Source organism: Pecten maximus, chromosome 7, assembly GCF_902652985.1.
Source record: "Pecten maximus chromosome 7, xPecMax1.1, whole genome shotgun sequence".
Lineage (NCBI taxonomy): Eukaryota > Metazoa > Mollusca > Bivalvia > Pectinida > Pectinidae > Pecten > Pecten maximus.
The window spans coordinates 37,589,096-37,606,997 of record NC_047021.1 but is presented as its reverse complement, the minus strand read 5'-3'; the positions used below and the strand labels follow the sequence as shown (position 1 = coordinate 37,606,997).

Below are 17,902 nucleotides of genomic sequence, written 5' to 3'. Positions count from 1 at the left end.
TTCATTCATGTGGGACAGTTCAACATGATTTAAAGGTTTGAAAGGATTAAGTTTATTTCATATGAAAGAGTTAAAATTTTGGATATATTACAATCGAGTTTATTACCATAATTTTACTAAGAAGTTTCTCTGCCGTCTGTAAGTCTTGGGAGAGATAGATGATGCAATTCATACCTAAGAACATGGCAGCATACAGTTCCATCAATCATCAATATTGTAAATTAAACTTTAAAATACACAAGTTCAGTTTAACAGAAAATCTATATATCTATAAAAGTCCTCATTAATTCTTCACAAGTGCAATCAGAATCCTCCGCTTTACTGTACAGCGCCATGGATGTACACCATGGGAAATGGCATGTCTGTTACTGCACTTAACAATTTTTTTGTGATAAGCAAATTGTATTGTTCACTTTTTGGCATCTATCTCGTCAAAAATTTACCATTCATGTCCATTCTTAGAAAAACTTCAACTGCAATTCTCAATTTTATTATTCCGATATATTTAGATACAGCTTAGGCAGACAGAATTATTATGACACTTGGATCTCAATTACAGGGTAAATGGGAGCGACTGGTACTGGTGACTGGGCAGAATGCCTCTATCAGAACCGATAGGATGGCTATACACATCCCGGAGGAATGCCGAACAGACGAAGTGAAGTTTCGACTAAGCATCAATAGAAACACATGTAAAAACACCCTTAAACCATGTATTTGATTTTGCCAATTTCAAATCACCTAGCAAGACTCAGAATTCAGCAGAAACTATTTATATTTGTTTAATCAATGCATGTAAAACAGGTCCATTGTATTGTAATTGTACATAGCTGCCAACTTTTTAGAATTTCCATAGGGGAGATTGAACAAATTCAAACGTAGACCTAAACAAAAGAACCACAGGGCAGTACAATATACACTTGTCAAATGCAATATATTGTAATATACTATTTTGTATTAAGATCAGATTTAATTACATTACCTTAAAAGTGGCTATCGGGCACCCATGCTATAACACCTCACTTTTCACTACAATTAGTCAGTATCTAATTTTATGACAGATTGAGAAAAATAAGTACTCAAGTCTTCAACATCAGAAATTGACAGGAATAACTTCGGAAAAATAATTGAATAAGAATTTTTTTGGGGACACATACCTTTATATCGTGGCTCTAATGCATTCTAAGTTTCGAAGAAATCGGTCAAAAATACAGGAGTAAACCTCCAGACAAAAATCAAATACTGAAATAAACAAAGGGCAATATCTTTTGCAAAAGTTATTGAATCAATCGCAATTCTTTTCAAGGAAACACAACAATATAGCATGATCATAAAATCAATGAAGTTATTAAGAATTAAATCAGCTGAAAAATGTAGGAGATCTGAAGACAAAACAAGAATTCCATAGGAATGGATGGATTACTTAAAGAATCATTACATGAACACATATTTTCTATTCATAATAACACAAAATTCTATAGGTTTTTAGTAATAGTGACCTTGACCTTTGACCTCTGGGCCTGAAAAGCAATGCCAAGTAATATAAGCACTTTTTAAAAGGAAGATGTGATTGAAGTTTGAGTTTGATCATCCCAAGGGACTTGAGTTATGGCACTGAAACTATTTTTTCTATTTTTTGTAACAGTGACCTTGACCTTAGACCTTCGGTCTTGAAAAGCAATGCCAAGCAAGCACTTTTGATAAGGAAGATGTGTTTGAAGTTTGAATTTTATTGGCCCAAGGGACTTGAACTATTGCACGGAAACCTCTGTGTGGATGATGCCGCTGACAATGATGTCGACATAGTGTTATCTATTTGTTCCCTGCTTTTTGCAGGCAGCACAAACATGAATACTGAAATAAGCAAAGGAGAATAATTTCTGCTAAAACAGTTGAATCAGAATCCTTTTCAGGGAGACATATCTTCATATCATGATAATAACATATATACCAAGTTTGAAAGAGACTAGTCGAAAAATGTAGGAGATTGTCAAACAAATGAAAAGTTATGTTGGCTGGCTGGTAAGACTCCTGTCAAATTTGACAGGTGTTCAAAAACAACATATTTGAAGCAGTGTTTATTCTGTTCTGACCTTAAAAACATATTTGAAGCTGTTTATTCTGTTCCAAACCAAAAACATCTTTTTTATTTATGCCAAAAAAAGGTACAAATTTCCATATTCTTGTGAAATAAAAATGGCCCAAACATAAAATTCTCACATTTGTGACATTTTTTTTTATCTTTACTTTGAAATAATATCTTTTTTTTTGGAAAATTACATCCACCCCTCCCCTGAAAAGAAAAGGAATAAGCATGGAAAGACATTGGTTCATTATTTCTTGACCTTGTCATATCCCCTTAATAGTTAATTAAGTTGACCATACCGTCAAGGGAAAAGCACAATATCTATGGTATAAATAAGAATGAGGGGTATCTAGTGTTGTAATGTATTTGGTGGGACACCGTTGGTGAGGATGCATTACTTTAGAGAAGAACAGCATTCTGTAACACAGAGAGTAGAGGCATTAAAGAATCTAACAATACCAAGATATTGATCACAATTTCAACATCTATTTATAGTTTCAGAGAAACTAACGGAGTGCCTCGATCTTCAGTATCTATTTTCCTGTATAATATTCAGGGGGTGGAAACTTTAGATTCCTCCTAATCTCTGAATTACATCTTTTACAAGGTGTTTATCACCCTGAGTGTTGATGTAAATAAAAAAAAATATTGAACAAATATTGGTTAAAATGATGGTAAACTGTTTTGGAATGTTATAGAAAACTGAGATATATATCGATAGGTCACGGTATGAAAACTTGTATGGTAGAACTGAGGTGTACATCAATAAGTCACAGTATGAAAACTTGTATGGTAGAACTGAGGTGTACATCAATTAGTCAGAGTATGAAAACTTGTATGGTAGAACTGAGGTGTACATCAATAGGTCACAGTATGAAAACTTGTATGGTAGAACTGAGGTGTACAGCAATAAGTCACAGTATGAAAACTTGTGTGGTAGCTACTGAGGTGTACAGCAATAAGTCACAGTATGAAAACGTGTATGGTAGCACAGAGGTACACAACGGGTCACGGTATGAAAATTTGTATGATATGCGATGTAATAAGGTGTGCAGCTATGGATCAGAGTATGAAAACTTGTCAGGAAAGTCTGTATTTGGTATGGATCAGATCAATTAAAACCTGGTTGTCTGTAAAAGGTTACACAAACTCTGTGCATGTGCAATAATGCAATCAATCTGTGGCATGTGTAGTGATGTGCATCACTTCAGGGGGAAACTAAATATTGCATAGCTTGGAATTTAGTCTGCCTGCTTCACAGGGTTTTGTGCCATTTTTTAGAAGGAACACTCTGTGTTCATCTGTATTTTGACATTTTTACACTGAAGTTTGAGAGACAAGAAGATTTCCCATCTCCATATGAAAAACAGCTCTTGGTGCATAAAACAGCATGCAATCTCGTGTTAGAGCCTTACTACACAGGAAACCCTATCCTGATACCAAACACTTCTCCTCAATTTCTCCTGACAATGCTCGAACAACATTATGCTTTTTCAAAATACATTTTTTTAACACGCACATTTCTATGCTCTTTATACACTGCCATCCATAAAAAAAACTAAACACATCTTTTGACTCGTAGAAATATTAAAAGTGCATCACAAATTTTAAATTCGCAATTCCTAAAAGGTTAATAATTTGTCAGTGACAAAAGTTTTATGATAATAATCCACCTCAATGAAGATTTAGAGAGGGATATATTTCCCAAGATTTATAAATTCAAAAATGCATAAAACATTATGCTCTATCAAATTATAACTTCTGAACATTTATGTTATTTTGTTAAAATATGCTTTTGATTTAACAAAATTTCTCAAAAGACCACAAAATACTGTTAATATGTTGCTTTTTTCATACATACAGAATGTGAATCATTTTGACTCTGCTTTCAATCAATATCAATCTATCAAATTCGGGAAAATCTATTACTTGTATTTCATTCATGACATCTCAGCAGAAAAAAAGGTTAAAAAGATGGACCTCCAGTGAAAATCCAGGATGTGTTTTTCAATCCTTATTCCAGGAAAATTGGTGTTTCTCTGAGTAGTCAGAGATCTCGGTGTTGTGATGGTATCAGGGACATTGACAATTTTATTCCAATTACTCAGAATAACATGTAACTTGTCTCCTGTTTGTTGTTCAGTAGAGTAGCCACCATCTACTACAAGTAGACCCCACCTCGTAATAACCCTGGATCATCACTTACAAATAACCCCAGAATTTATTTTTTTTATTCATAATTTTTTTCATTAACCTGGAAAATAGAATGCTTAGAAAACTAAAATACTAACAAAACAAGAATTACACATTAATATATGCATCATGTGTCTCTGCATCTGCATATCATTTCGATTAAGTCATTAAGTGGTATTAATTGTATTTTTAGTTGTAATTACCCGATTTTTTTTTTTTACAGATTTTATTGCTATATACAATGTATTTCTCCAAATATAAAAAGTGAGAAATTACGCTCAACCCCCAACTAAACAGAAAACTTTAATATTGTACATTAACAAAGTCCAATAACAGTAAACTTTAAAGGAAATTCAATATCTGAAATATGTGTAGGGATGTCCATACATAGATGAAACTAGGTATAATCCAGTTTTGCTTATAGAAGCACAATTCATGAAAAAAACAACAAACAAACAACTCAACCTCCAGCGAAACGGAAAACATTAACATGGCCCAATTAATCAACAAAGTCTAATTAACAGTAAATCTAAGTTGCAATTCTGATTCTACAATGTGTGTTTGGATGGTAGATATAAGTATATTCCTTGTTCAATTATGATTATCTTATGTACTAAGAGAGAAATTCGGCTCAATGTGAAGCTTAACAGAAAACTTTATTGTTATCAACAAAGTCCAATTAGCAGTAAATTTTGTTAAAATTCTGTACCTAAATGTAAGTTAGAATGGTTATATACAGATAACAGTATACCCCAGGTGCCATTATGATAGCTTATGTACTTAGAGAGAAATTTGGCTCAATATGGAGCTAAACAGCACAACTTTATTCTGGCTTCCAATGCAGGACAAAAACCAATTCGGTTTTGTATAGGAACAATCACACAATGATATATATATTATTAATAAACCTGGAAATTCACATTTCAGAATATACAATTTTTTTTAAATATCTTATAATCTATAATCATCAAAACAAAATCTAGTTAAAATTAGATATGATATTATGATCCACCAATTCATGCCTATCACCAGACAACCAACACCTGTCAAAGTAGCAGTGTATATACAATACGCAACAAATTGCAACCTTGCCCAAAATGTGATCCTTGACCTTTGACCTCATAAACAGCTTGGTGTCCAGTACATGCACCCCATATACAAACATTACAAATTAAATTAGCATAGAAACTAAATCCCTCACAAGCAACTCTTCCATAATGAAATAATATCATTTGAATTTTCATTATTTGAAAATTTCATTTGTTATTATAGTTTTATTACATTTAAGAGATTAACTTTTAAAGGATGAAAATAAATTTCGTTGATTTTGTTACTATTTATAGAATAACTAGCAATCAAATTTCTTCCTGACGACTTGAAAATTGATTAGCTATTTCTTAATTAGACAAATGTGCATTCCTCATTACATCCTGTGCATGTTCTAAGGTTAATACAATATAATATGTAGATTGTCCAAAGCTGACTTATGGATAATTCATTAAGATTTCTCATGAAAAGTTTGTCTTAGAAGTAAAGAGTTTAAAATTAGAATCTATATATTTTGCCATTACTTTTATATATCATGTTTATTTTTTTTTTTTAATTATGTGGTTTTTTTCTTCAAAATTATCTTTTCAAAAATAAAGTAAAGATTTGAAGCAGAGAAAAAGAAAGCATTCTAAACAGGAGATCCAAGAGGGATCTTGGCGCCCACCATTAAATGATCTTTATTTGTTCTATGCATGATCGACTTTATTCGTCCAATAACAAGGAAGCCTAAATATGAAATCTAAGAAACATCTTAGAGAAGAATGTTCTGTGAATTAGAAATAGCAATGCTAAACATCAACTATCAGCTTGATACAAGAGGAACCGACACATGAAATCTAGGAGATATTTCAGAAGAACTTTCTTTGAATTAGAAAACTTAATACAAAACTTTAACATTCAGCCACTTTGTTTTCCAGATCAAACTCAAAATAAAGCTTAAAACACTGAGAGGTTGGCAAGTGCCCAATCATGGGGCAAGGAAGCAAAATATACATCATACACATTATCATAATGGTCTTAACAAAATGTTTATAATGAAATGATATCTAATTTGACTGTGACCTTTGACACCATGACCTTGACCACTGGTCAGTTCACACCTCGTTTTATTCTAAACAACTTTGATTCATCTTGTCAAAATAAAATATCCATCAGTAAAATGATACAAAATGTGACCTTGGCCTCTAACCCAGTGACCTTGACCTTTACTCTGCTGACAAGGTCCTTGCCTTAATTTGCCATTATTATTGTCTCAACAAAAGGTTCATAAGTGAAAAGATACAAAATGTGACCTTGACTTTAAGACAACATGACCTTGACGTTCAGTCAGCTGACTCCTTGTTTAATTCTGAACAACTTGGGGAATCTACATGTAAGGTTTGAGAAACATCCCTCCTGCGGTTTCCAAGAAAAAGCGGTAACAAACTTCAACTGTCAAAACCAAAGACAGCTTCCCGCCGGCCATTTTGTTTCCTGATCAGAGTCAAATGGGCACAATTAGGACCAAAGGGAACCCACCATATGAAGTTTGAGAAAAATTCTTCCAATATTTCTCCAGAAATAGCTATAACAAGAAATATTTACGGATGGACAGACAGATGGCAGAAGACAGACTGACAATGGATAGGGCGATTTGATTCTGATGATGGGCTAAAAATAATATCAGCTTTATTAATGGAATATCAAAGCCTTGTAATATGTTAGCTATCAAATGGTTAGTTTGTATGTTTCTACCGTTGAATGTTCATCAAAATAACTTACATATTTATATATTTACTAATTTCATAATTTAACCTTTCTGAACTTTCTTTTGGAGATATTCTTTGTATTCTAAGCAGAAAAATGTTTGAATGAAAAAAAAACTGTTTAATTTCGACATCTTTTGAACAAATCATGAGAAACTTCAAAAGTACAGAGTATTTTGGTTTGAGTGAAACACATTTTATCCTGATTTAACAGCTGAAAAATGACAATGGTGAAAAAAATAACAATTTTACAATCTTAGCTACCAAAGTATTTAAAATAATGGATCCTGTAATTTTCTCTTGCTCCAGAAAACATGAAATTTCATTGAGTTAATATTCAAAATCACAGCAATCGGAATCCTTTTTAGTAAAAGTATTGCCTGGGTGTGCCAGAAACCACAGTGCCTTAATCTGTCAGATCAGAATCTCAATTTTTCTTTCTTATTATTTTGCCACCGAGTCTTTTGGAACAGTTGACAATTATTGATTAAATCCTGGTACGTTTTTTCCCTACAATCCAATACCATTCTGAACAAAGTTATGGAAATATATATAATTTATTCACAAAAGAGTATTTATCAAGCTTTTCCGAAAAAATACATTAAAGTCATCAACTGAATCTGCATAAAACATATTATTGTTTTATTAACAAAACAGGAAAATTTCGTCAGCTACAGTATACATGGGATGTTTTCTGTATCATCACATAAGATTCTGGATTTCCACACAGGAATTTACTTCTTTGTGACAATGTTCTATATTCTTCTTAATATCGCTAATTGAAATACTATATTCTGAGTTGAAAATTGTCCTCCAAACATAACATTTTATAAGTTTTCTTTGCTACAGCTAACATATTAGTAAATAATGGACATTAGGCCTTTCAAATTCTATTGACAGGCACATTGATAAGAAAAGTAGGTCTAAGTAATATGTTTATACAGTGGCTGGAGAACTGGTGCAGGGTATTCTATGCTTATATAAATACATTACAGACCATTAACGGTCAACTAGAGACTGTAATTTTTGGATGTAGGCTCCAGTAAAGCTAGATGCAGTAGAACAGGTCCAAGTTCAATACCCACAAGTGTTGACCCCTTGCTCGGATACATATATGACCCAGAGATGAGCGTGCAGACACATCAAACCTTTACTTACAATATTTTACCATAGATAGAAGGGCAACACAAAAGATCTATCAGCATGGACGTACGTCTATACCTGAAATTAACAAGTCACTGATCCGTAACAAGTCTTAATCCTAAGTTTTTACCTGAAATCAATACATCATTGTTCCGTAACAAGTCTTAATCCTACCTTTTTACCTGAAATCAATACATCGCTGTTCCGTAACAAGCCTTAATCCTATGTTTTTACCTGAAATCAACAAGTCACCATTTCATAGCAAGCCTAAATCCTACTTCTATACCTGAAATCAACAAGTCACCGTTTCTGTAGCAAGCCTAAATCCTACTTCTATACCTGAAATCAACAAGTCACTGTTCCATAACACACCTAAATCCTACGTCTATATCTGAAATCAACAAGTCCTAATTTACAGTCAATTTACTGTTATAAAATATTTTGTGACAAATATTTACCCCCTTGGTGACCACTACAACCCTAAGACCTATTTTCAATATTATTTATAATCAATTAACTACTGCTAAAAGCAATTAGCTTTTCGCTACGCTAAAAAATCTGTCTCATTAATTACAAAGTGCAATTTTTATTTTGAATAATTTGAATTGGTTCCCTAAAGAAATCAAGTTTGCTAAATTCTTTAAAAAGAAGCAACTACTAGAATGTTATCAAAAATCAATGCGGCCTAAACTTAACTATACATTCTGTAGTCTCCACTTCTCTGTTTTAATTTTCTAAACCAAAATTTCTTTGTAATTATGTCACAGTGTCAATGAGCTCCCAATAGAACTGAAATTAATAAGATTAAATTAACTAGAAACTGTAATTATATTCTAATTGTCTATTGAAGGTACACACAATTTCAAGTCAATTTGAATATTTAGTTTTTACTCAGATTCTCATGTTGTTCTCAGTATTCCAGTTTTTTTCCTGATCTTAGTTAACGTTATATTATCTGTACTTATATATATATATATATATTACACCAATAATGGTTGGCACAATTCTTTTACACTAAACCTGAACTACAAACCTGAACTACGTAACTTCCTTCTCTAGTGTAGGCAAAGCTAGAAAAATCACAACTTTGTATTGTTTCACCTCCATCATATGTCTCTACGAGACAAACAAATAATTTCTAGTGACCACAATATCAATTTTGGCTCTTTAACCATATGATATATTGCCAATAGATTGTAACGATGAAAATGTCTCATCAATTGCCATGAAGCGATGTTTACTACAACATTAATGTAATCATGGTTACTGCAGCCGAACAGAGCCCCATCATTATGGGGTATTTTATGTTGATAATCTCCGATATGATGACATCAGCATTTCGCTTACAAAACAGAACAATGTGTAAACAGCTACACAAGGGCTCCAAAGAGTCTGTACCAATCATTGTAACATTGGTAAACACTTCCTGTATCTGTGACCTTCAAAAAGGTGAAGGCCAAATTTCGCGCCTGTGACCTTTGAAGAGGGTTGAAGTCAAATTGATGAAGAATATTCACGTTAACACTGCACGGTGATTAACTTTATGCACAGCAGACCTGTGTTGAAAAGCTTTGGGTGTTTATCACAGTGACATACGTTTGAAGATAATATATTACACAAGGCAAGAAGGTCAAGGTCATTTATTAGAATTACTTCCTATATTTCCTTTAACTGAATGCCAAGTAACAAGACGCTATGACCTTGGAACATGAAGAAGTTAGTTTAGGGAGAAATTTGAAATTGGATGGATGCCAGATGCTCACCATTGCATAAGCTCCTATGCAACTTTAAATAGAGATGATGATCGAGGAACAGTGAAGTACTGCGTTGAATTAGGGAGGATGATTTCACACCACAATCACCAACATGCATTATCAATTTCAGAAAGTAAACAGCATCAGTATTACAATACATCTTGATTAACTGTACCAGGATCTGCTCTACAACTACGATCAACGACATTAATTATCAAAACTGATAAATAACACAACCATCCTACATGAAACAACGTTCATAATTGTATCGAAGAAAAAAAATTACATTTCAATTCAGCCCAGGCTTGTCCCATGATAGATCCTTCGATTATTCATTATAAATAAGGTCAAACATCTGATACGTCTTTGCTGAGCATTAAACATTAAAATGTTCTATCTTTACTTTTAAAAAAAGATGGCATTTTAGTGATGTCGACGGTTAACCAACAGCTAATCAACTCTACAAGATCTTTGCCTATGTATCTTACTTTGTAGCTGAATAGAAAGCAACAACATCAAAGCAATGATCAGATCATACAACAGCCTAATCTCATTACGTGTTAGTTTCTTTTTCAAAAATTTAAGCCTGTTCTCTCCTGTTTTAAAAATATCTAATTTTTTCATTTATACTTATACTTAGAAGGCCTGAATTGCTCACATGGCCAGATTGGAATCATGGCAAAATGACTATTTCCAATTTTCATATTGACCATAATATGTTAGTGATGTTTCAGGTATTTGTATACAATATTTCGAACAGAGGTGATAGATTCACTGAGGCATTGGTGAATCATAATGTTGGGTTTTGCATAGATGCATTGTCCGAGTCGGTGAATGATACCAAAAAATGACCTCTTTTAGTGTTTTTCTCGCATCAAATGAAGCAAAGTCACATCATCATTTACACTTTTTTGGTCCATGTATTTCAGGGTTCCTCTTACACAGTGTAAACAAGTGTGATGTGAAGCATTCTATCTGTTGATCCTGTGTATTAGACCTAGTTGGTCATAATATTTCATATTTCACAACAGATACCTTGAAAATAGGCCAAGGCCATTTGTATGCAGGATTTTTACAGTAATAAATCCTTGTTACCTGCTGGAAAATAGTAGGCATATTGGTCTTATGTAGCTTGAAAAGATGATCATTAAAGTTTTTAACATATCTGACCCATGTGACTTTGAAAACAGGTCAATGTCATTAGAATGAGGGAATTTCATATCACGTCATAGAAGGTACTTACTGGCCAAAGATGAAGAACTTGCATCTTTTAGAACATGAGCAGAAGATTCGCAAAGGAACTTATAACTATTTGGCTTAGAACATGAGCAGAAGATTCGCAAAGGAAATTCTAACTATTTGGCCTATATGGCCTAGAAAATAGTTTTTTATGACAAAACTTTATACTACTCTGTCCTAGGTCCTAAGGGGGCCACGATAGTTCAGTCGGTTATAGTGCCAGCCAAGTAGTCTCAGGTGAAGATCTGAGGTACGAAGTTCCTTAACCGTGCTGGTTTTTGTTTCGCAGAAAGCTCAGAAATGGGCCTGTCAGTACTGACGTGGTTGTGTCCTTGGGCAAGACACTTAACCCTAAATGCTCAGGATGGCATGCCATGGGCCTCCCGTATGTTGTTCTGTGAGGTAGTCACCAAACAAACGAACCAAGGTACCTATTGGCAAAATATCAAGCCTTTCGGTCTTCTGGAACTTGAGAAGATTCTTGAAGCTGTTAACATATTTGACCCCTGTGACCTTGAAAATAGATCAAGGTAATTTATACAGTGTACTCTTCCACATCCAAGTTCTTAGGTGCTTAGTAGTTTTGTAGAAGAAGTTAGAAGTTGACGGACTGACGACGGATGACAGACATCATACACCATACCATAAGCTCACTGGCATTTGGTGCCATGTGAGCTTTAACATTAAGGCAGACAAAAAATTAATTAGAATGTGGACTCATTCATTTACATTTATGAATCTAATTGTACACAGAAGTACAACAACAATCACTGAACAGAACAACAACAATAACAATAATATATATCATATAGATCAGAAAAGAAGAAGAAGAAGAAGAAGAAGAAGAAGAAGAAGAAGAAGAAGAAGACAAAAGTTAAGATTTTGATTTCCTATTGTACTAAGTGACCAAATGTGCTATCCAACTAGAGTTATTTGTGCGACAGCCTACGACAAGCAATGATGGTTACCTGTTGTAGCGTTTGAGTTTCTGTAGGCGGGAGTCCGTGCTACCCTTGCTGACTGGCAGACTCTCCAGGTTGGCCATGAGCAGATTGATGGCTGACTTGAGCTCGTCAACATACATACTCTCCATCTCCTTCACAACAAACTTCGGGTGCTTCCTCAACTGAGAGAAGAAAATGGGAAAATTATATGGTCAAGTTTTTGAAAGAAGGTCAATGCTCATAAGTGTACCATAATTTCCTGTGTATTGTCCATGGGCTATATACAATTCTAAAACAATAAAAAAAAGGCCCCCGTCGGCTATCTGTTGAATTTGAGAAAAGGTTTTTCAAAAAATTAAAAACTGCTGGCTAAACGATACTTGTTGAATACCAGCTGACTTTTTGTGTTTCCCTGGTGTACGATCAAGTGCTGACATTGTTGTTCACATCCGAAATATGCATGATACATACATTTACCTATACCTGGACATATCAAGAAAAACAAAACAAAAAACTCACACATAGATCTGGAAATACGTTTATCAACACTGTACACGTGCCAAGGCAATAAAGTTCAAATGTGTGGGCTAAACACAATACCATGGGGGATTTCTTGATGGAAAGAACCTGTACTCTATTAGGTAGCAGATAACCTGCGGGCAATATATCGGACTGGGCTATCTGCAGACTTTAAATCATAAAACCATCTTTTTGGCTTTTGTAGCCATCTAATGGAGCTGGTAATACACAGAACATTATGGTAGATACTACTGATTTTCAAACTTTTTTTCCCACAAAAAGTACATGAAGGGCTTCCATTTGACACATGACTTTCAGCAATGTCAGAAGTCAAATGGGCATTTCTTATGAAATCTGAAGGGTCAAAACATACATATTAAACATGTCCCTTCAAACCAGAGTCATATTTCATTTTCCAAGACTATTTCCAAGGGTCTTATGGAAGCCCTGCATTCTATCAATATTCTGGATTCTGTGAGAGCTATTCACCTGGAAATATCTGCCAACTTTTCACATTATCGTCCTATACAATATGTCACACACCACCCTATATATCCTATCAGTACAAGGCACTCCAATAATCTGAGAAAGTACTAATATCTTATCAGGATAATTTTATAGAGACCAACCAACCAATTGTTTTCCCATAGACTTTAGTGTTAACGTTTTGGAGTATTTCATTCAAATTCTTGAATTCAATATGACAATTATGGTTTATAACAAAAGTTTAGGGTCTGATATAACACCTAATCAAAAAAAAAAGTTGGGTCCTTCAGCTCAAATTTTCTCCAGGGTAGCCATTTTGAAAATAGGTGAATTTCGCAGTAAAAATTCTCAAAAAAATTTCGCAGTAAAATTCTCAAAAATCTTAAATGTTTACCTGTTTATTATTATTACCTGAACTTTTGGGAAAAAAATCAATCAGACTTACGAAATTTATATCAACATTTCTTATTGATAGTTACCTATCAGGCTACATATCTATTTTCTCACTTCATAACATACTGGCCAATCAGTGGCTGCCAGACATTTTATCCTTGGCTCAACGTTCTATACACAGGGGCTGTTTCAAAAATGTATTTTTTCAATTGGTTGGTTGTTCCCTATAGCAGACAAAATATTTGTCACCATATCTGTCTCCATAGAATAAGCTGACCTAAAAAGTCTCATTCAAGTTGCAGTCTGACAGCCAATTTTTGTAACCTAGTTTCTTCTAATTCTTCTTATTGAATTCTGGAATGTTCATAGTTATGTCGTACAAGGTTGGAATCTTTACTCTGCGTTATAATTGTAATCTGATGTGTGATTTTGGGACATATTAGTAGTTATTACATAGTCTAGTCATATGATGACGGGATAATTTCTCTGCGTTATATTTGTAATACAGATATGTAGTTTTGGGACCTAGAATTTATTACAATGTTTATTAATACAATGATCGTATCTTTCTTCTGAGTAATGTTTTCCATACAATTTTAACACTCGGTCATTACACCACCTTCGCATATTCCACCAGTTGCTTGTAAGAATATTTCATGATATGCTGTAATTTCCAATGGAGAACATGTAAATACATTTATAATTGTTCTTATTAGCTTTCTGTTCTCATACAAATGTTTTGATGTTAGTCTTTAATGGCTATGGCACTCCATGTGCATAAGAATAATAATGCCCTTTTCTGAACCGTAAGACAACTAATAAAATTTTCTTAATGTTTGTATTCCCAGCCACCCTGCCCTTCCTCTGTAAATGTTCGGAACTTTTTTATAATTTGCTACAGGCAATGACTTTCATGTCAGTGGGGATTATTTTTTCCCCCTTATCAGATGAATTACTTGCTACCCACCAATAAAATGCCAACCAATGACATGTACAGGGTGTCACTTATCAAGTTTGTCAGTATTTGGAATTGAATTTTCTTGGAAAACTTTCACAAGTAATGTGCACTTTCTTATCCATTTGTCCATCAATCTTCAGTTCATGTAATATTTATGCCAGACAATGGAGAAGCTAAACGCTTACTAAATCGTCTGTGAAGATATGGCTGAAGCCTGCAATCTGAAGAGTTCTGTCTAGAATAGAGAGACATTGATAGGAACAAGGGAAATAACCCCGCACTGTAGACATGTAATTACCCAACCGTCTAGACAGGGACGAAGATTTTTGTCAGCATTAAGGCATCATTTGACAGGGTTTACAGCCCAGTACACTATCCCTATCATATCACTCAGTTTGACATCTGATCTATTACACTATAAAACACATGCAGAACGTTCAATTTTCACAAGAGAGATTCGTATCCTGAAGATTTATGTTGACACACAACAAGATCCTGTGCCTATGGCTACTGACCCTCTGTTGGTCATCAGCTAAAGGTACATTGACGTCAAACAAGTCTTTGTATAGGCATGGTTCAAGTATCATTTGTCCTGAAGTCTAGCTCTTCTACCTCTACCGCGTCTTAATAAGGAAGGGAGGTAACTCCCAAATTCAAATAACAAAATTTGATTTTTATTCCCTGAAATCCATAAAAAGGGAGTTAATTATTGTGTCAATTCATATAAATATATCTCCTGAATCTTAATAAGGAAATTTAATCCTTAAGTCTAAGGAAGGGAGGTAACTCCCAAATTCAAATAACAAAATTTGATTTTTATACCCTGAAATCTACGAAAGGGAGTTAATTATTGCATATCTCTCAAATTTAAGGGAATTTCATTTGCATACTCAGAAGTCTAAGAAAGGGTGTCAATCCTGAAGTCTATGAAAGGAAGATAATTCCTGCTAATAAATCTCCAGAGTCTAAATAAGGGAATTCGATTTGTATCCTGAAGTCAATGAAAGGGAGTTAACTCCTGTAAATGCATCTCTCGAGTTTATATAAGGTTTGATTTGTATATCATGAAATCTGGGAAAGGTATTAATTCTTGTGTCTCCTGAGTTTTAATGAAGGAATTCAATTTGTGTATCCTAATGCACTGAAAAAGAGTTAATTATTGAACAAAATTGTCTCCAATTCTTAATAATCTTTTGTATATCTTACAGCCATGAAGTGAATTTTTCGTATGTGTCATATTTTAAATAAGGGTCAGCTGCATGTTCAAAAGTCAGATTATGAAAGTTAGCTCAATTTGCATATACATAAAATATACAAATCTGACTTCCTCAGGATATTTTAGATAAAAAAAATTGCATGATTTTATCATTTCTGGGAATATGTTTAGTATATTTCCTTCCAGCTTAATTCCAGATGATAGAAAAATTCTTGGATTTTGTTTCATAAATCAAACAAAAAAAAGAAACTCCTAAAGCCCCCAAAAAAATATACTGATAGAGATAAACATGTATGTAAATCTAATTATTAATATTCAACAAGTTCTAAAATTTTCATATTAAAATAAATTATCCCAAAAATATATAACATGGACATAAGAAAACCTAACATTCCACAGTATATCAATAGAGTAATTGTTAAATGCACAGATATTGGTCATTTACTAGATTAATTGTTAAAGGCACATATTTTGGTCATTCTCTAGATTAATTGTCATAGACACGTATATTGTTCATCCAGTAGAATGTGTCACTGGACATGACTCAGCTCACCAGGTGACCAGCTGTGAGATGACCAGCTGTGAGTGGAACATGAAGTTATTGACTGAATCTCCTGCTGTAACTGTGGGAGCCCAATCAAGCGGTCAATTCTCATAAAAGTTAACAATCAGGCTCCTGGATTTCATCAATATTAGGAAATCATTGCACAATGTAAGGAAATCTCTTAATGAATATTTTTTTCTTTATTTTGAAATAATGTTTGTAACACCAAGGTCAGAAATGTAGAGAAATGAAATACTACTTGAAAGGAGAAATTGATTTTTATCATATTTTTACCAGGAAAAAAAGAAATTAGAAATTATCAATTTTATACAAAACAAAAATATCATCACTCACAGCTGTACATTATCACTAGTGATGACAAATATATCAATTTTGATATTCACCAATTAGAATGCTACTTTCTATTCATCATATTGAAATCTACCAAGTCTTCTGTTTAGATATAGATGCTTATAATGTATGATTTGCTATACCATAACCCCTTTGGGCCAGGTGGGCTATTAGAATGAAATTAACAGAAAATTTAATAATTTCTTGTTGAATAACATATACATTTCACCTGTAGAATATCGCCAAGTTGTTTCAGATTTTCATCAAGACAATGTGTTATTAGAATGTACATAAATGGCCTGCCATGTAATATGGATCTTATCTGACATATACAGTTGTAATAATAACTTGCAGTGTTATAACACGATCATACCATCAGATTGTCTCATTATAATGAAAAGCATAAAATATTCCAAGTCTAAATTTGCTTACCTCATGCACATTTGATGATTTTCATTTTAATGTAAGGATTAATATGTCATATCCGTAATTAAAATTTACACTTTTAAATTTGATAAATATCACCCACCTAATTACTCAGGATATAACAAATTATTGATCTAATTTAATTTGTTCTTATTTACATATGAAAAATTGGAAAATCACTGATGTACAGTACATTTCAAAAAACTCTGCCGGCGATCATGTAAACCTTGAATAGACAAGGTTACCTCCCCTTCGTCCACTTAATTAGTATGTTATCTAATTAATAATTCACAAGCCAATCCTGGTACCAATACAAGCTACACTATATTGATGTTAAGTATTGGTCATTGTGATGTTGTTATTGTTGTATTGGTCATTGTGATGTTGTTATTGTTGAAGATCTATAGGGTCATTTATGATTAAGGGACGGTTGGTCATTGTAAAGAAAATTTATTTGACAAAAACATTTTTCTTAATATTCAACGGGGCACGGAAAACTTAGGATGGCCAGTAGGATTTAATGGATTGTCCAGTCTAAAGTGCAAAACATAGAGTGAACAATTGAGGATGATGATGAAACAGAGATGCAACTGAACTTGACCACTGGTCACCTGTCCTCTTGTTGTTAATGGACTGACCACTGGTCAGTGGGGACCCTGGCCACCTGTTACGATATTAATTAAATCTCACACATTTCAATGACAGTGAAGAGAAGAATGACACAGAAGTACAGCTCTATAGACATAGGGCATATCAATAGTACAAATAGAGCTAGTATGACTTCAGCTAAAGTATGGCTAACCCCTCTGTCTAAAGTATGGCTAACCCCTCTGTCTAAAGTATGGCTAACCCCTC

The 17,902-nt window shown here is 33.6% G+C and overlaps 1 protein-coding gene across 8 annotated transcripts in view; it reads right to left on the bottom strand.

The window, feature by feature from the left end:
- The window catches only part of LOC117330758 (calcium-dependent secretion activator 1-like), a 111,748-nt gene that overhangs the window by 56,673 nt on the left and 37,173 nt on the right, over positions 1-17,902 (bottom strand). For all 8 annotated transcript variants that reach the window (XR_004533396.1, XM_033889231.1, XM_033889232.1 and 5 more), the window contains exon 3: positions 12,179-12,336. Coding sequence is in view for 7 of the 8 variants with exons in the window: in XM_033889231.1 (XP_033745122.1) it covers positions 12,179-12,336 (158 nt within the window). In the remaining variant the exon portion in view is untranslated. The remainder of the gene's footprint in view (positions 1-12,178; positions 12,337-17,902) is intronic.